Genomic DNA, 21,078 nt, shown 5'->3' on the forward strand with positions numbered 1-21,078 from the left:
AAAGTTTGTGATAGCCTTTATTACAGATATGCACAATACCTGAAAATGCTGAAACACCAACAGAAATCAGAAAGAGAAAGTGGATGTATTCCCACTAACATCACCTCTTTATAAATAAGGATATTTACAACAAAACAAAAAGGTGGTATATACCTACCTCTAATATATAATAACCACAATCTGGAAAGGACTACAGTACGACTGAAGATATAAACAAAGCAATAACAAATACAAAAACAAGAAACCTGTGAATGGCAGGAGTTTTAAACTGAAGCTGAAATGCACAGTTAATATTTTCAGCGGGCAATTATCTTCTGATTTCAAGTAAATGTATTAGGGAAATATCCCACACTAAATTCTTCGTTCTGTTCTTTTCTGAAACCAAAAGCTCATGAATTTTAATTTAAAAAAAAGGATTATTAACAGATCAATAATTATGCGTACTGAATAAAAGTTTGTGAACTCTGCAGAAATGAAATCAAAGTTGGCCAGAAAGCTGCCGGCAGTAAAAAAAATCCTCACACAGCTTGTGGAAGCTATCAGTTCTTACGTCTGTACATTGTACTTCTGAAACAAGACCAGGCATTTCTGTACACAAACCATCTCAGCTGCTTTATTGTTACAAACAGAAACATAGAAGAAAGCACAAGGTGTACATGAACATCTTTGTCTTTCCAATTCCAATGAAAGACTGAAAGCATGTCGATTGCCTTCAACTAATCTCTGGACCATGTGCAGGGATGAGGCCGCAAAGTTTCCTTCAAAGGTGTACTACACAACCAGTGTTCACCCTACGTACGATGTGTCTGGAAACACCTCCGCGCGGAGGGGTTTTGCAGCCAGCGCAGCATAGATAAAGAGGGAAAATTGTCTCTGCAGCAAGCACTATGTCTCTAGACTGTGTTAGGTATGATAAACCATGCAGATGTTGTCATCTCTTTAGACTGCAGTCCACTGATATATCACACCCATGTATAAATTAAATAAATTTCCCACTGAAAAAAATCGAAGTAAAGCTTGAAAATGTTGACAAACATTCAACAAAACCTGTACACCAAAGAAACAACAAAATTACTTACAATTAATCATTATAGCCATCTTAAAAAAGTATGATCCGAACGGTAGAAAATGGGAATGAGGGATGGTTGACAAACATGACCATCAAATCAGACGGGCATATGAACTTGTTCATCCAGCAGGCATGGGAATGGATTGAAAGAAAAGCTCAGAAAACTGGGGGGGGGGGGGGGGGGGGGGGGGTCCCCTGGAATATTGTTGAAATCTGTGCAATCTGGCGCATTCTGGGAGTATGTTTCATGAACTTTACACCGCAAAAAAACCTGACCAATTTTGATGAATGTTTTGTATTGCCAGTAACCAACGGTCACTTTCATCCTTTAATATTATTTGAACACACTTACTCTTTCTTTGCAAAAGTGACTCGGGCGGGCGGAATCTCACTAAAAAAGGGGACGGTGTTAAAGGAGGACATTGGTCACACAAGGCAGATTGTCTTTTTCGATTTTTTTCTTCTCGGAAGAGGATTTCTTTCTTCTTGCAAATGTGAAGCTTTTCTCAGAAATCCTGGGATCCCAGGAGAATTCCCATGCCTGATCCAGAACAAACTTCAATTGCGCACAGATACAAACAAAATAAAACTGTACCCCTTTATATAACACATATTTCTTTCCCCGTAGTGTTCTCCGCTTTATCATAGTTTTTCGCACAACATGTGATGCTGTTATTGCATCAAAAACTATCCTGGTAACAAACCCTACAGAGGAGATAAAAAGGGGGGAAAAATCAACATCAGTGAAAAATATGAGGAAAATATTTGTTTATGTACATATCTTTTTTTCCCACAAGCACAGGAAGGGAATCTGCAGTTATGGACAATGATTGCTGACAAGTTTCACTAATGACTATAAGTACTTCTACCATTTCCAACATTTGTTTGTGATTTTTTGGTTTGTTTTCTTCACCAGTACAGGTATTTGAAGCAATAATGAAATATGCATCACATTTTCAAACTTAGAATGGTATTTCTGATCACAACTCATTGTGAATAATATACAAAAGCAGAGCCGATTTTTCTTTTTTTTAAATGTTTTGGGGGAATTTAACTTTTTCTGACAAGGGAACTGTGGATTTCAGTACTTCAATTCATCTTTGAAGCATGAATGCAAGACATGACAAGAGGTCCGACTAGCACTATTGTAAACTCTTGTTTCATAGTATAAATCACCAAAGAGCACTACCTGCTCCATTCATACACAACAAAAATCCAAGCAAAAATTGCCACAAGTTTACTTATAATGGTTTATGAGCAAAAACTTATCATTCAATTCTCACCTGTGATGTGATTGTTGAAGAAAGAACAACAATGTCATTAGAAACAAGAGGCGAAGCCTTCAAGGCTCACGTAAGAAATCGACAAACAGTAACACAAACTCAATCACTTCGTCACACATACACACACACACAGTAAGCGGCATAGGTGACACTGTGCAAGAAAGCGAGACACTAGATCTAGATCTGAATGGCCGATTTCGAAGAAAAAACTAGTCTCGGCCCGCTCAAAATAACAATGACCGAGACTTTCAGTAATTCCTTCGCGTGACGTCTAACCCTCTTACGTCATAATGTGACGTCTTCAAATGTTAAAGTTTCTACCACAGACATACATACATACATACGCACGCACAGACAGACAGAAGTTAGCATCGCATATTTGTTTGTTTGTTTATTTGTTGCTTAACGTCCAGCCGACTACGCAGAGCCATATCAGGACGAGGAAGGGGGGGATGAAGGGGGCCACTTGTCAAGCGATTCCTGTTTACAAATGCACTAACCCATTACTTGTGTCCCAGCAGGCTTTAGTAAAACTAAATTAATACCTACTGGAAGATTACCAGTTTCCAGTATGTTAAAATAGGCTTAACCCATCTACTGCTGGACTTACATCAGAACACTAACAGATTAAACTATACATGAATCGCGAGACAAGCGGCAAGAGAAGAGATTTTTGGAAAAAATACAGGTGAATGAGCAAGAAGGCAGAAAAAAAGAAAAGAATTCATGAAGAAAAAGAGAGCATGACAGGAAAGAGGAACCAAAAATCTACCTAACAGCAAACTAGAAAGCTCCTGCGGTTCCAAAAACAGGAGGGGCCTTTAATTTCATAACCGCAGTGCCCCACTGCGGGAAGCATCGCATAGGCTACACTTACGTGAGCCAAAAATGATGATTATGTATATAAATTCTTCAAAGCACGACAGTTGCAAGCAGCAAAATATCTGACGATGTCTCTACAACAATGACATCAAGAGCAAAGCAAAAATGTCATACATCAACATGAGTTACCTTTAGTTTTTTTTCCCTCTCAGGACACTGTATAAACACAAAAATCATACGACTCTCACATACACTCAACATGATCTGTGCTTTTGATAACAAACAAATCAACACAAACCCAAACACTACTTAAAACTAATAGACGCACACATTCACTCAACCGCTCCAGTCAATCCACCTTAAACATGATCCCTCTCAATTAGACTTTTGACCCACTTTTCACTGCTTTTGACCCACTTTTCCCTGCTTTTGACCCACTTTTCACTTTCTCACAAACTATGCCCACAGCGACATCTCACGCGACAAACACACAGCAAAGCGAAAGACAGCAAATGGTAGCACAGCCCGGGAAAGGTTGGACGTTCACTCCATTTTCGACATCTCAAACTTTGTGGTCATCAGTTCTTCATCAGAATCCAGCAACGTTGGCAGGGCCCTGTAACAGACGCATTTTCAAAACATACAATTTAAAAAAAATGAGGTTCTACTATTATTTCAACACACATACTATCTTTTGCTAAACTGGCTACACACACTTCAAGTGAATACTTTGCACCCAAAGGATTGTTTTTTCAAGGGGGAAAAAAAAAGTCGAAAAATCCAGCTACACATGTCTAGTGATTGTAATATAAAGTGTCAGAGCCTTCATTTTTATCATACATGTATTTGATTTCAATGCCATATTCTTCAGATGTGTGAAAAAAAAGAAACTTGTTTGTTTGAATGTACTGTCAAGTGATGACGTTCGAACAGATATTTGAAGTAGTGGGACCTGCAAAGCTCCTCTGATGACAGGACACCTCCCATTAAGGGACTCTTTCTGCTTTTTCATTGACTATTATCTTTACCAAAATACACCTGTACTCACAGGCCACCTGTAACATAGGGACACGTTTGACTGGTCTCCATGTTGCTGGTTCATCCCAGGTACTACTGAAAGTTTTCTCAGTTTCAAGAGCAAAAACATCACCTCCAGTCACCTCCAACCCTTTGTCAAGAACACTGCTTAAAACACACACTAGCACCAAACATTTGAACTTACTTGTCAGCCACAGATGATGGAATGTTCTCTTCCACCCATCTCAGATCATCCTCCTGCAAAATAAAGGGATGGAAAATCATGTCATGTTCTCATTATTGTATGTTATCTGGCAATATTTTGTGCACATAATAAGCAGTATCAACTCTAATTGATAACTCATAAACCAATTTACCCTTTTATAGTTTAAAATTGTAGTTCCCTCAACAACAGAAACACACTCAAAACACACACCCAGGCACACACACACTCTGTCTCTCACATGCAAACACACACGCACTCTCTCTGTGGTTCTCTCACTCTCTTCTTTTTTGTCTCTGTCATTCTGTGCTCTTACCACTCTATTTTTCTGATCTCTCTGCTTCGGTGATCCATTTTTCACACCTCTCATCTTCATTCCATCTGTTGACAAAAACAACACAAAATTAGTATGGTTTCTGTGTGGCTTCAGAAAAAGTCAACTGCATTTCACTTCACACAGAATGGTTGACACTGAATACCACTTTCTAACCAAATGCATGTTCAGAATACAATGGTATAAACCAACAGTAAATAGCATGTCTACGTCTATTTTTGAAAATTAATACTTGACTGTTAGACCTATATTTAGACCATACATTTCCTGAATGTAAATTTCACTAATGAAAGGAAATCAGAAAAATCTATTTACTGTCAACAAGACAATCTGCACAGAACAAATTTAAGACATAAGCTGAATAGCGAGAAACAAACCGTGATTTATTGGTTTATAGTGTGAGAAATTGTATGCAAGATAAAAGGAATATATCGTGGAAAAAAATACTGACCAAATGCGTCATTCATCGTCATATCATCTTCATCCTCTTCATCAGCGGCATCCAGGAGGGGGGAAAAGGCGTACCTGAACAGAAATATTGAAATGTTGAAAGATGTAATAGCAACAAGCAATTACTAAAAGTTTTAAAAAAAAACACAAGCTCACAGCTTTTGCTTTTTTGTGTGTTAAATAGCAACTGTCATTACAGATTCGAGTCGATGCAAGCAGACAAAATCACGCCCAATGTTCCAATCTGCTTCGATGAATACTGAATTCAAATTCCAAGTGGAATACTTAAATGATATAGAAAACACACACACACACACACACACACACACACACACATTCAAAACCAACTTCCAGTTCATAATGTTGAATGATTGACCCAAGTGCAGTAGCACTGAGCAGAGAGGACTGACCTCTGGTTGTTGACAGTGGGTCTCCACAGCAGCATGATGATGAGCACAAGCACCACGAACAGCATGTGCCAGAAAGCCTCGTCCACCCACAGCTGCTTCCAGTCCTGGGGACGTACACACAAACACTTTGACAATGCAATAGACGGATTCCCGAAATAACTGTCAAGATTTTATGGGTTGTGGAGTTGCTTCCCTTGCTTTTCCTTGCTTTTTCATAGAAACACTGAGGCAAGCTACGGGTGACATTGTAGGCTTGCCTCAGTGGTTCTATGGAAACAAGGGAAAGCAACTCTTCCACAACCCATACAAACTTGACCGACTTATTTCCAAACATCGTCTATTCCTTGAGTAGTTGAGTTATCCACTTCAAGGCATCTAACGGGTATCAGCAAGGTTTTACAAATGTGCGAATCTGAAGATGAAAGTCGCTTGTTCATTTCAATGCTTGTTATTCTCTCAGGTGCCAGGAGGAGACTGGTTCCAGATAACTTTCACTTACTCCATTACACGCCCTATGCCTTTAGAGCGCTTACTTCCCTTTGATTATCGGATGTGCACATCTAAGTTGTGTTTCACAGCACCAAAGAGCTCCTGAAGGCTCTCTTGAGTTTGTTTTGTTGAAGAGTCCATTCAGTACACTCATTTGGAAATGCTGTGGATACACGGCATAAGGGAATAAAAGCATCAACAACTTTCCTCAAATGCACCTGCTTCAGTGCTACAACTTGCAGACATCATACTTTCGACTTTAAAAAAAAAACTGTCTGCATTCCTTTCAGTTAAGACTAAATAAGAAATGAAGAAGCTGCAAAGCTCACCTTGATGCACTCCTTGAACTTGTGTTGAGTCATGAACCAGATCATGTAGGCCACAGACGCTGCAAATAAAATCATACAAAAGCTGTAAATATTTTTCTTTTAAATCCAGCCAGAGCTCAGTGTAAAGAAGACTTACATTCAGGAATAAATCAATCAATTACAATGATCACATTCACTTCCGCAAGGAGGAACAGCTGCTCAAATTTCTGTAATTTACACAGATCTGAACCAGATCATGTAGGCCACAGATGCTGCACTTAAAATCACACAAAAGAAGCTTCAAATATTTTTCCTTTTAAATCCAGCCAAAGCTCAGTGTATATAAGTATACATTCAGGAATAAATTAATCAATTAAAATGATCACATTCACTTCCACAAGGAGGAACACATGCTCAAATTTCTTTCATTTACACATGGCCTAAAACACAAACTTACCTAGCACATTGAAAATGAGCGTATTTGTAAAATGCCTGTACAAGGTCAGCTTGACCACGTTGCGACGCAGACGCAGAGTGCGAGTTGTCTGGATGAGACTGGAGAAGATGTGATCGCAGTCAAGGAAATAAAACGAACTTCTTATGCCGATAGCCATAACTCACAAGAGCAACAGACGTCACAAGCCATTGTCTGGTAATCTGAACTTATGTACACAGCTCTGCTTCAGAAAATACATGCTCACTCTAAAACTTCTTGGTTCATTTTAAAATCAAAGCAGAATGATCTGCAATTTCCTCAGCTTACACACATGGAAAGAAATGTGCCATTATTATTATTCATTCTATAAACAGGGATGAAAGTTAAGAAGGTTCAAAATCAGCAAAACTGCCCAGCGACCACCAGGCTTGGACTTTTGCAATTGTTTTCCCTGATTTCTACATCCTTCGACTTGAACATTAAGAAAATCCTTTCTTAATTCAGGAATTTCTGATTTCCAGATTGGAACTTGCATCCCTGCATATATACATGTACCAGCATGCTTGTTATTATAATTGTTTTTGTCTTATTTAATGTCCCAATAATTCTTATCAAAATGTGTTTTATAAAATAATGCTGACAGGCAGCTAGCCAGATGAGTCTAAAGTGCTGTTACTGTTATTGTTATCTTTAAGCGCATGTCAAGGATATCCACCAGCAGATGATGGCGTCCAACACAGCCAGTGGAACCGCCGCCAGCAGGAACTGGTTGGACTGGTCCACCTTGGACTGAAACACACAGATGTTACTCCTCTCAATCATCAGTCAATAGTAGGACTTCAGAAATAGTCAACTCTTTTGAACAGGCATCTTTTGTCTGAACTAAACAGTCCTGCACTATTTTTAACAGAAACAGATGCCCGAGCAAATATAAACAAACCCAAACATCTATTGTTTCTTCATTGACAGAGTTGCCTCCCTGACCTGAGTATTGAAATAGCAGGTTTGATATGGTTAATTCTTCAGCCCAAACTCACTCCTGTTTGACTGGCTTTGCCTCCAAAGGTCTTTCTTTCTTTATTTGGTGTTTAACGTCGTTTTCAACCACGAAGGTTATATCGCGACGACCTCCAAAGGTAGATCCCAGTGTTTTGTGCACTGGGCTACACTACACATTCCTAGCATTATGCTGTAAAGAATTTAATTTGCCAGCACAGACACTTACACTGGTGGCACGCATGCAGCCCTCAATGGCAGCCAGCACGAAGAAAAGACCGCCAACAAACAGCACTTTGTGGAAGGCCTGGCCCAGACGGGGTCTGCAAAACAACCACTGCTGCATGAACCCTCAGAAAAACATTTTAGTAGCTATCACGCAAAGACAGCATCAACTTCTAGGTATTCTAGGTATCTCCCTAAAAGTTAAACATTCTGTTCTGAGGAAAGTTAGAAATAGACAGGTGAACCTGACTGTGACGACCAGCCAAGGGACGGACCCATCAAGAGTGGTTTTTATAGACAGATGTTCTTTATGGAAAGGTGATTTGTAGTTTTGTACAGAAAAAACCCTCATCTGTGATCATTTTGGGTTGTGGTTTTGAGCAGGTGGTCTTTATGGAAAGGTGGTCAACAGGACAGGCTCAACTGTGCTAAGTCTTGAAATGATAGATGCATAATAATCCAAACAAGAAGAGGAGGACAGATGGTAAGTTACAAAACAAAAACAAAAGAGGCACTGTTGTGAGAAATACTGACTTGACAATGCCAAAGCCCAGGCTGACAATGATGACCAGCATGCGTGCCAGAGTTCGTTTCATGCAAGATACCAGCTCGGCAAAAATCACCGCCCCATGCACTGAAAAAAAAAGAAGTCATAATGATTAATGAACATTCACGTTTTTGGAAGCGTTTCTTCATATCATCTGCAAGCTGAGTTAAGTCTTTATACCACCCTACAATTACTAAGTCATCCTTTCTCTCAGTCTACATGAACGCTTCATAAGCACAACAGCAATTCATCTACAACAAAATAACCACCATTCAATCTAACAGCTTACTTTGTGAGTTAAGAGCAAAAAGAATTGTCTTTAAATTTGAACCCCAGACTCTATGTCCGAAGTTCACATATGTATCGGATACTGCATCGCAAAACTGTTACAGCACAATCCATGACATCATAGCTCAGGTAATATAACCTTACCTGATTCTCCAGTCTTGTTGATGTTTTCATATTCTCCGAAGAACACAGCTTTCTCCAGCATACCTGTAACAAAGTTGAAATCATGTAAGCAGGAAAGTTCTCAAAAAGAAACTAAAAGCCAGTGAAAGCAAAATGAAAATAGTACAATACATTGCTTTTTGAAACAGCACACAGACTCTGACTTGAGTGTATTTTTGTTCTTCTTCTGCGTTCGTGGGCTGAAACTCCCACATACACTTGTGTTTTGCGCGAGTGGAATTTTACGTGTATGACCGTTTTTACCCCGCCATACGCCGCTTCGGAGGAAGCATGCTGGATATTTTCGTGTTTCTATAACCCACCGAACTCTGACATGGATTACAGGATCTTTTTCGTGCGCACTTGGTCTTGTGCTTGTGGGGATAAGCCACTAGCAGGTCTGCACATAAGTTGACCTGGGAGATCGGAAAATCTTCACACCCACCAGGCGGCCGCGGCCGGGATTCGAACCCTCGACCTTCCGATTAGGAGGCCGACGTCTTACCACCCTGCCACAGCGCCCGTCCTTGAGTGTATTGGTATCATGTTGTCCCGTGAGGTTACTCTCCTGGAAATGTTGGCTGTTTTTTCACTGAGGAAAGCAAACTTCCATACAGTATTTTTTTGTTTGTTTGTTTGCTTAATGCCCAGCCGACCACGAAGGGCCATATCAGGGTGGTGCTGCTTTGACATTTAACGTGCGCCACACACAAGACAGAAGTCGCAGCACAGGCTTCATGTCTCACCCAGTCACATTATTCTGACACCGGACCAACCAGTCCTAGCACTAACCCCATAATGCCAGACGCCAGGCGGAGCAGCCACTAGATTGCCAATTTTAAAGTCTTAGGTATGACCCGGCCGGGGTTCGAACCCACGACCTCCCGATCACTGGGCGGACACCTTACCACTAGGCCAACCATGCCGGTCCATCCATACAGTATGGCGCTACTCTTTTTTTTCTCCTGCATGCATGTATTCATACTTTCAACCCCTTAGACTTGTGCTGTGAACTTGGGATCTTTATCGTGCGCATGAGTGCACACGGAGATGTTCAGACATCGAAGAGAGTCTGCACAAAGTTAACTCTGGGAAATAAATCAATTGCCGAATGAATTGGTCAAACTGACGCCAATAGCTAGAAACTGGTTTCAAAGCGAGCGCCACTTCTGACTGAGCTATCTCTCCGCTGGTGTACACAATTTATCTTCTTCCTCACCAAGCAGAATGACGCCGCCGATCCAGAACTGCACTCGGAGCAGATCGCGCCAGTTGCAGGCTAGCAGCACCAGCCAGATGAGGCCGTACACGATGTACACCAAGCCCAGGATGCCGTAGAATATCAGCAGGGGGTAGTCCAAGGCTGAGATGAAGTTCTCATCTCCATAGAACATGCGGATTGTTACTGAAAAAAGTGTAAACAATGAGTCTTCTTGTTGTTGACAAAATCTGTGCAACACTAGGAGGACCACTTGTACAGAGAAGGGGGTGCTGTGGTTTTCAATTACCCACTATAGGCAGCCATACTCTGTCTTTGGGGAAAAACAATTTATCTAAAAATGGAAACTCTTTTTTACACTTGTTGCAGTCCACAAAACTTGTATCCGAACCCCCCATCCTTAGCTCCAAATCTGCTTTATTCCTTGAAGTTTTAAAAGATCTGATTCCTGACTTTGGAAGGTTGAAATTGGCAACAAGTCTTGTGTAAATCTGCACAGTCTTCTTCAAAGATGGTATGCACAAATATTAATGTAAATAGAACGTTCACTAATCGCCTATTTTCCCCCAAAGTACACAACATTTAAATGAAATCACACGGCAAGTATTTTAACAAGAAGAGCAAACGCTCGATCGAGTCACTTTCGCAGTTCTGAATATTATATGAGGCATCAGATGGACAGGAAGAAATTGCTATTCACAACACAATACAGATGTAAATAATTTGATGTAAAGAATAATCCTATAAAGTTTGAATCAAATCCGATGAATAGTTTCAGAGATATGATATTTCAATTTTTTCCCTTCAAGACATACCTGTGACCTTGAAAAAGGTCAAAGGTCACCAAAGCAGACGTCAAAGTGTAGAGGTCACTGGGAGTCACGTTCACATAAAATTTGAGCCCGGTCACTTTTATAGTTTCCGAGAAAAGCCCAACGTTAAGTTGTGTGTTGCCGAACAGAAAAGGCTAGTTATCTCCCTTGTTTTTCTGATAACGTTCGTAAAAGGCTACAGATGTAAATACTTTGATGTAAAGAATAATCCTACAAAGTTTCAATCACATCCGATGAACTTTGTCAAAGATATAAAATGTCTAATTTTTCCTTTGACGCTGACCTGTGACCTTGAAAAAGGTCAAAGGTCAACGAAACCATCGTTAAAGTGTAGAGGTCATTGGAGGTCACGACTAAACAAAATATGAGCCCGATCGCTTTGATAGTTTCCGAGAAAAGTCCAACGTTAAGGTGGTGTCTACGGACGGCCGGCCGGACAGACTAACACTGACCGATTACATAGAGTCACTTTTTCTCAAGTGACTCAAAAACATACAACTGCTGAAATTGCAATAAAAATGAAGACAACGTGTCTCAACAGACCTTCAGCACTGAATGTGGTCTCTAGCTTCTTGGGTTTGATCTTGAGGATGAAAAGATAGTTCCCATCCGCCCAAGTTTTGGCCAGAACTTCGTGGTCCATCTGAACAAACAGAAACAATGTTAACTTCACAAAGTATGTTGCAAGACATAACCACTTTCTGTGTTGTATCCTAAATGTTTAGGCCCCCCCAAAAAATAGGTGTGGTTAAGGTAACATAGCCAACAAAAAAATAGGGTAGGAAGGTAGGCAATCACTTTTTTTTTAAACTTTTTTTTCTTATGTATACAAATTAAACCTACTTGGCAGGGAAATAAGTGTGCGACTCGAGCGCTTTCGCTTTCATTGCGTTTTCTGCTCTGGGTTTTTTGTTTTTTTTGGACAAATGTAATAAAAAGTTATAGGGTCGGCCCCTAAAAATAGGGTAGGTCGGGTTACCGTAACCACACCTATTTTTTTTTTTAGGCCTTATACATGAACAGAATTAAGCAAAGTGTGAATAGAGGTCAACCCAAAGAGCCAACTTTTAATCTCTTGGCTGCACACCACGTACCACATACCCTCCTCAAAACACTTATTTTCCCGACAAGCAGTGGTCTCTTACACCAGGGGTTTAATACTTGTTCTCATAAAGAGGAAAAAGATTTGAAAGGAACCCTAATTCTTGCCTATCAGCAAAAAGTTATACATTCCCTTAAGTACTCTTTTTTCCTTACAATAGTCTTGAAAACATCTTTTACAGAAAAGCTGAGCAAACCCTGGGCTTGTCTTGTACCAGTCTTTTTCACAAAATACATAATATAAACACTCAACAGGTCCTAACAAATATGACTGCAGGTTTCCTGAGTGAATGTTTTGGAAATCCACTGCCCCTGTTTCTCTGAGTGATTGGGAGACAAAGTCTCCACCTTAAAGTGTGACCATAATCATACCTTGTGGATACTGGGACCTACTGTGGTGGTCTGAAAAAAAGAAACATTCATGAATAAATCCAGATGCAGTAACAGCTTGCCATATTAATAGTATATTGAATGTGTTCTTCATGTACATCATATTCAACATATGTGTCAATCATTTATTTTTATTTTTTTAATTGTTGACGTTTTCATTTTGAGAACTTGGGTTGATTGTTATTTCCTCTGTGTTATAAACATTCGCCATCACAAAAAAAAGGGATCAACCCGTTTCATAACCATGCTCCAGCAAAAAGAAACAGAGCGATGACAGATGCGAACACACACATTTTTGTGCAAGCCTCGAAATTTTGCAGACACACACAAACTCAATCACAAAAATACGCACAACCCTGGACTTTATAAAACATACTCTTTCAACACAAACATACACACGTGTGCCCCCCCCCCCCCTCTCTCTCTCAAACAAACACACAACCAAAACCTTTATCCTTTTGTAATAAAGTTGAGTTCTGTCTCTCTCTCTCTTTCACTGACCGTGACAAGTTTTGGTGCTTCAGTGAGAGCGTTAGGCTTCTTCGTAGTACCAGTCGGCTGTGGGGCATCGGCCGTTGCTCTCTTCTTCCTGGTTTTGGGTGCCTGAGGGGGCACAGGTGTGTTGGAGGCAGCAGGAGCTGTGTCTGGCACCTTCACTGTGTCTGCTGCAGGCTTGTCAACACTGGAGGAGTCGTTCTGGGGAAACAATGAAAGTCAACAGTGTGAGTTGTTCTGTCGCCGATGGAAGAAATATACACAAACATGGTGTGTGTTTTTTATGTAATATAATATCCAGTGGTGTTTTCATGCCTCAGTCGTCTGACTCATGGCCAGTCAACCGTCCAATAGTTTTGCCATGTTGGAGGGCTTCTGATAGAAAAAGATTTTAGTACCCAGAGCATTTGGACCTACGGGTATATATATATTTTCAATCGAGGTCCAACTGACCTCTTGTCCTCTTGAGTCTGAGAACAACACTGAGAGATGTATCTAACTCCATGGATATTCTTCTTCTTCTTCGTTCATGGGTTTAGACACCCATGTTCACTCATGTTTTTAGCACGAGTCTTGTCCTCTTGAGTCTGAGAACAACATTGAGAGATGTATCTCACTCCATGGATATTCTTCTTCTTCTTCGTTTACCCATGTTTTTAGCACGAGTGAATTTTTACGTGTATGACCGTTTTTCCGCCGCCATTTAGGCAGCATACGCTGATTTCGGGGGAGGCATGCTAGGTTCTGCTGCCATAGACACACACATAAGAGGGGAAGAAAACATTCACACTGCAAGGTGAAATGTATTTCATGATACGGACAGTAACAACTACCCTGAGATATGTATACAGAAACCCAAATAAAGGATTGTCCATACATAAAATATACACAATAATATATATATCTACATACCTTGGATAGCTTTGGAATGTCAATTATAGTAACCTCCTGATTAGGATCACCCTGCAAAAGAGAGAACAAAATAAATGTTTGATCTTACTGAACTCCGAAGGCTTGTTTGAGAAACCATTACAATGGCATGTGTACTGACAATTTAATCACTTGATTGTACACGTAAAATGTTAAAACAGCCCCCTACAACTGGCTGCATAATGGCTAGTCCTCACGTTAACCCAAACTAAGAACTAAAAGATGTTTTCTTCAACAGCCACATCATAATTTGACATTTAGAGCACACAAAAATGTATTTCCCAAAATAACCTCTTAAACTAGTACAAATAGTTTCATTCATTTAAATAAAAAGAAAGAAAACACACCAGTAACCAGGTTAGGTACGTTTATATCTATAATCAACATTTCGGCACGTTACTGCCTTCTTCGAGATGGTAAGCTTATGGAAAGAATGGTTTCATTCAGTAATTATTATTATAAAATTATATCATTATTCCAAGTGGATTATTTTGGGGGTAAAAGTAAATTACATGCATATTGTACATGTTCATGCATGCTTGCTTTCAATTTTCAGTTGTGTTTTGAAGTACACACTAAAGAGTATCATACTTAACTTTCTCCTGTTCCAGCGTGAGTATGTTCAACATGTTTATTAATACTATTCTTACCGTCTCTCTTTATTTTCACTTAATTTGTGTGTTAAGAATACCATTGAAACCGGCACGGTTGGCCTAGTGGTAAGGTGTCCGCCCAGTGATCGGGAGGTCGTGGGTTCGAACCCCGGCCGGGTCATACCTAAGACTTTAAAATTGGCAATCTAGTGGCTGCTCCGCCTGGCGTCTGGCATTATGGGGTTAGTGCTAGGACTGGTTGGTCCGGTGTCAGAATAATGTGACTGGGTGAGACATGAAGCCTGTGCTGCGACTTCTGTCTTGTGTGTGGCGCACGTTATATGTCAAAGCAGCACCGCCCTGACATGGCCCTTCGTGGTCGGCTGGGCGTTAAGCAAACAAACAAAAATACCATTGAAGTTGTTTAAATCAAGCAATAACAACAGCAACAAAGTAGCATAAAGCTTCTCACCGTCAACTTAAACTCCCTGTCCTTCTCGCCTTTAGAACAGTTCATTCTTTCTACACCACGCTTCAGCTCCACTTTGTCATACGGCATTTCGTAGTAAGTGATCGGATTATTGAAGTAGCTCTCAATAGCTCCCTGAACACAGAACAATAAAATTAAAAGCTTTGTTTTTTGTAAGAAAAGAAAGTGAAACAAAGAGCAGGTTCAGGACTTCAAAACAATCATTTCAGTTCACACACACACACACACACACACACGAACACACACACAACAACAAAACACGTCATTTTTTGCATAAGAAGTAAAAACTGTATGTACATTAACTTAATGGCAAAGTTAAGTCACTACTCACAGGCATGGACTGACAAAGGCACAAATCCAAAAACAGATAGACTGCTAATCAAAAAACAAGAATAGTACATTTTTACAACATTAAATATACATGTATGACAAAACAAAACATTAAAAACACTAATTTCAATAATTGTTGTTGGTTTTTTTGGTCATAAATTAAACGTTCAAATGATTTACCTTTCTTGGTTGTTTTTTTTTTACTGTCAAAGGCAGAGACCTTTCTGTGAAAACAGTTGTGACTATCTCAGATCAGCCAAGGCTTTCACATGGAGTAAGACCATCCCTCCTCTTGGACACATACCAACGTTCAACATCCTGACTGCTTCCCATGCACAGTTGGGACATTTGGTTCATAAATTAACTTTGGTGAGCTGAATCGTTTACATTGGAAGGACCGTTCCTTTAAGTTTGTTTTCCTCCCTACACTTTACAAAAAGCTTTGACTTTGAGTAACACCTGTAACGTGTTTTTCTCTTGCACACCCCCCCCCCCCCCCCAAACACACACTATTTCCCACTAGTTTTTTTCCCCCCTATTTGTTATTTTCTGGTGCGTTCCTTTGCTTGTTTTTAATTTACGAAAAGGATGAACACCCGAACAGTTACAGTTAGGCAGTAATGTGGGCGTCACCTGGTCTTTGTTGGAGTTGACTTCTTCTGTGGCAGTTACAAACTCCATGGCACAGGGTGACATTCGCAGCAACCAGGCGAATTCCAGTTCATCCGGATCGTCACATGTCAAGGACACTGTGCGCACGGACATAAAACACAACTGTTACTTCCTTCACTCAGTATTACCCAACATCAACTCTACAGTGTGTGACATATGGATGAAGATTAATTACAAAACGCAACTGTTACTTCCTTCATTCAGTATTACCCAACATCAACTCTACAGTGAGTGACATATGGATGAAGATCAATAACAAAACATAACTGTTACTTCCTTCACTCAGTATTACCCAACATCAACTCTACAGTGTGTGACATATGGATGAAGATCAATAACAAAACACAACTGTTACTTCCTTCACTCAGTATTACCCAACATCAACTTTACAGTGTGTGACATATGGATGAAGATCAATAACAAAACACAACTGTTACTTCCTTCACTCAGTATTACCCAACATCAACTTTACAGTGTGTGACATATGGATGAAGATCAATAACAAAACAACTGTTACTTCCTTCACTCAGTATTACTCAACATCAACTCTACAGTGTGTGACATATGGATAAAGATCAATAACAAAACATAACTGTTACTTCCTTCATTCAGTATTACCCAACATCAACTCTACAGTGTGTGACATATGGATGAAGATTAATAACAAAACACAACTGTTACTTCCTTCATTCAGTATTACTCAACATCAACTCTACAGTGTGTGACATATGGATAAAGATCAATAACAAAACACAACTGTTACTTCCTTCATTCAGTATTACCCAACATCAACTCTACAGTGTGTGACATATGGATGAAGATCAATAACAAAACACAACTGTTACTTCCTTCATTCAGTATTACCCAACATCAACTCTACAGTGTGTGACATATGGATAAAGATCAATAACAAAACACAACTGTTACTTCCTTCATTCAGTATTACCCAACATCAACTCTACAGTGTGTGACATATGGATGAAGATCAATAACAAAACACAACTGTTACTTCCTTCACTCAGTATTACTCAACATCAACTCTACAGTGTGTGACATATGGATAAAGATCAATAACAAAACACAACTGTTACTTCCTTCATTCAGTATTACCCAACATCAACTCTACAGTGTGTGACATATGGATGAAGATCAATAACAAAACACAACTGTTACTTCCTTCATTCAGTATTACCCAACATCAACTTTACAGTGTGTGACATATGGATGAAGATCAATAACAAAACACAACTGTTACTTCCTTCATTCAGTATTACCCAACATCAACTCCAGTCTACAGTGTGTGACATATGGATGAAGATCAATAACAAAACACAACTGTTACTTCCTTCACTAAGTATTACCCAACATCAACTCTACAGTGTGTGACATATGGATAAAGATCAATAACAAAACACAACTGTTACTTCCTTAATTCAGTATTACCCAACATCAACTTTACAGTGTGTGTGACATATGGATGAAGATCAATAACAAAACGCAACCTTGACTGAAGGAACTTATTCTGATACATGTATGCTTGTAGCTACAAAGAATAATCTATAATTGAATCTATGTCTTTCCCCTTAGACTTATGGCACCTGTCAACCATAACAAACAGGCTTTGTTCCACCCTTCCAGTCATTATAACATCAATGACTGTCATGACAAACACACAGTGAAACATGTCCCGGCGATCACCTCTCAATAATGACCACCTGCCCACAATGATCCCCAAATATTTGTTCGATATAATTCACCTTTACATCGCAAACACCTGTCTATGATTATAATGACCCCCTTTGTCTGGTCCCTTGGGTGGTTGCTATACACAGGTTCGATTGTACTATACAATGTAATAATACTAATATGTATGAGATATGTTAATCATCAACCAATTTTGCACTATGTAACAGCTGCGCCTGATTCTCTGATTTAAATACATCAAGACAATCACACACTCACAGCTTTAATACTTCTTTTTCCTTGCAGTTCATATATATTTATACACTCTGAGTTCTGAACATCGTGCATATTTTCCCTAGGGTCAAAAAATCTACCCGAGGGAAAATATGCACGATATTCAGGACGAGGTGTGTAAGCTTTTTATCCCATTACTCCGACGTTTTCATTAAAAAAAAAACCACCACTTTTTGACACAAACTCGGCAAGTGCCTGTTTTCTGCTTAACCAAACCTTCCGCGACCGCAAATCGTGTCATCAAATTCATGTGCAAAACGAGTCCCCTTTTGTCTTTTTGGTAAACGTGCCATAAAACGTCTGCTTTTGTATTCAGTCATCTATACTGCTTAAGAAAACGAATAACAGTTATTTCTAGAGTGTTGAAATAAAATTTGATACTGTGTAGTTATCGCCCTAATATCACCCTTCGTGGTGGACTGGGCGTTAAGCAAACAAAACAAAAAAACTCATGATAGAGAATGACCAACAGACAGGCACACTCAGACACTATGCATCACCTGAAACTGTCACTTTGCTATCCTTGTACATGTGCTTGGCAACAGCACTGTACTCATGGTCCTGAAAGATAACACAAAGCAGAATAATTAATAGTGATATTTAGTAATTAACACCCATTTCTAATTACATGTAGTTAGATATTGATAATACATTAATTATTAATATTATGTAGACTCTGGTGGATGCAAGTTGCAACATGATTTTCATAAAAGCTACTGGTACTTCAATTTGACCTGAACAGGGATAAAGAGTTCTTGCTACAATGGAACCCCCATTTAAAGACTCCCCCCCCCCCCCCCCCCCAGTTTTTGGTCAAACACACACAAAGACAAACTGCTGGCAGTCTCACTTATTAGGTCCAATGTAAAAAGGCTTCCAAAATGACTTTGCGATGAAATTGAAGTCTATAGATGTGAAAATGAACAATAGGTATGTTGCAAAGTGCGCGCGCAGCTCAATTTTTGACGTCAGAGAAAATGGCCCCCTATTTTATGAGTCACTCTCACTGGCTCAGTGTGGGGTCCTCTTTTCTAGTCTTGTCCAAATTTACATCACGGGGGCACCCTGTCGATGACGTAGAGCACATTCTTGTCTTTACGATTGAGTAAGATGTCGAGTCGAGATGTTTGTAGCTCGCCGGCCAGAATATCGGGAGAAGAAGACACACAAGAGGTACTTTTATAAAACAATTTATAGCCTTTGCACTCTTATGAAACGACTATGAACTCTTAGTTTAACCATTTTCCTGCTGTTTCCCAAATTTCCAGTCGATAAAACGATGCGAAGTACCTTTTTAAGGATACGCAGTTTTGCGTACGGATTGTCAGCCATGTTGCATTCACATCCAACATGGCGGTCGGTAAAGTTCGTCTGCTCTCAGTTTCATACTAACTACAAAAAACAATTTTTTTTTAATAGTTGTTTAAGAGAGCTCTGAACCTTTCTTTCGATACCAAATTGAACAATATTGATAAACAAATGTGTGAGTTACAGTTTATTTTAGCTGAAAAATGTCAACAATCAGGTTAGGGTTAGGGTTTAATGGTTTCAATTTATCCTCTTTGCCTCTATTACAAATTTTATTACTTTAAAAATTCATAACTCGGGTTACACTTATTCAATCTCAAAGTTATATATATACCATTGGAATGCTGATGTTCTGCTCTTTCAAGTGATATAGATCAAAATGTTAAATGAAGATTTTGAATTTTTGTGTAACATACCTAAACAATAGAATAATAAAATGAAACTAGAAAATGTAGAAATGCTGGGATTGTGAAAGACTAAACCATGCCATGTAATCTGCTGTACTGCTTAGTTGTATGAGTAAGTTGGTTTCCTTGCTTACGTGTCACAAGTGGAAACTTTAGAATACGCTACTATTTCGTAAATTAGCAGAACACTGTGTGACTGTCAACTGTGTTACTGTTTCAGCTAAGTAATTTCAATCCCACGGTTAAGTAGATATTTTTTTCTATCATTTAAAATGGCGTCTTACTCTTAACATTGTTTGAGGTTGTCAACTTACAGCAAGCCAATTCGTTCTAATATGAACTGCATTTTAGAATACTTCAGTTATCCCATGACAATGAATCGAATGAACACGGATCTGTCTACATCATCTCTGATCAGTAGGAATCAACACTGACTATGTATTGGCTGCGATAAATTTAAAAAAATTAACAGTAAACAATCAGATACTACGTATGCAAATAATGCACACACATCGGTCTAAAACACACACCTGGTCCAATGACACGATCCATTTGCCCTGTTCGGGAATGGCGGACACAGATGCACAAATTACTGCCAGAATAATAACGACAGTCGCCATTTTGTATGACAACACGGATCCACTGGCCCGCAGCGAATGTCAAAGTATGAAGTAAACTTTAAGTCAACGTTTTACAACGTTCTAAAAGAAACTCAAAATCTTATATATTTTTGTACTACCAACAATTGTTATTTGACTAATTAAAGCTTCTCTCTTTCAACGTACCAACCGTAGAAGGCAGAAGGTTTATTTTCTCCGAAGCAACAGCAGATTGCGTCGTCTGCTCCTCGGCTTCGGAAGCAGTGTCTTGCCTCGTGCGTATCTCGTTTGCTTGCACGTTTATTTCAATCTGAATGAAATATGCTTATTTAAAAATCCTATTTAATCATTGTTTGTAATGATCCAGTGTAGAAAATAAGAGCATGTAACAGTCGGAAGACTCATAAATAGCGTTTGAGCTCACATCTGAGCGGAACAGGCACATGACTAAAACTGTGACGTTCAGGTTCAGTGTAAGTGTGAGTTTAGATAGAGCGGACAGCGTCAGATAAACTCTATTTAAAGGACCAGACCACGCTGTTTTAAAGGTTATTAGAACCACTAACCAATGACTGAAGGTTAGAGAAATGCACCTAAAGATACCAAAAATGTAAAGAAATTCACCGATTCGTAGCTTTATCATTGTGATTTAATTAAAAACGTTCCGCCAAATTC

The 21,078-nt window shown here is 39.4% G+C and overlaps 1 protein-coding gene across 2 annotated transcripts; it reads right to left on the bottom strand.

The window, feature by feature from the left end:
* LOC138951970 (transmembrane protein 87A-like) lies at nt 1-20,467 on the bottom strand. Of its 2 annotated transcripts, none has more exons than XM_070323540.1 (20): nt 20,335-20,467; nt 18,590-18,650; nt 16,074-16,189; nt 15,093-15,224; nt 14,010-14,060; nt 13,104-13,298; nt 12,585-12,614; nt 11,655-11,754; nt 10,279-10,464; nt 9,042-9,104; nt 8,597-8,696; nt 8,067-8,160; nt 7,551-7,624; nt 6,863-6,969; nt 6,427-6,485; nt 5,609-5,712; nt 5,200-5,273; nt 4,731-4,795; nt 4,397-4,449; nt 1-3,790 (listed from the first exon to the last, which is right to left on the bottom strand). In XM_070323540.1, exons 1-20 carry the CDS (start codon nt 20,422-20,424, stop codon nt 3,718-3,720), a joined length of 1,827 nt encoding a protein of 608 aa, XP_070179641.1. In that variant the 5' UTR covers nt 20,425-20,467; the 3' UTR covers nt 1-3,717. The 2 variants fall into 2 exon arrangements, with proteins under 2 accessions (XP_070179641.1, XP_070179640.1); XM_070323539.1 differs by having other exon boundaries at nt 7,551-7,630.
* Nucleotides 20,468-21,078: the final 611 nt, after the last annotated feature.

This window comes from Littorina saxatilis, linkage group LG17 (assembly GCF_037325665.1).
Source record: "Littorina saxatilis isolate snail1 linkage group LG17, US_GU_Lsax_2.0, whole genome shotgun sequence".
NCBI lineage: Eukaryota > Metazoa > Mollusca > Gastropoda > Littorinimorpha > Littorinidae > Littorina > Littorina saxatilis.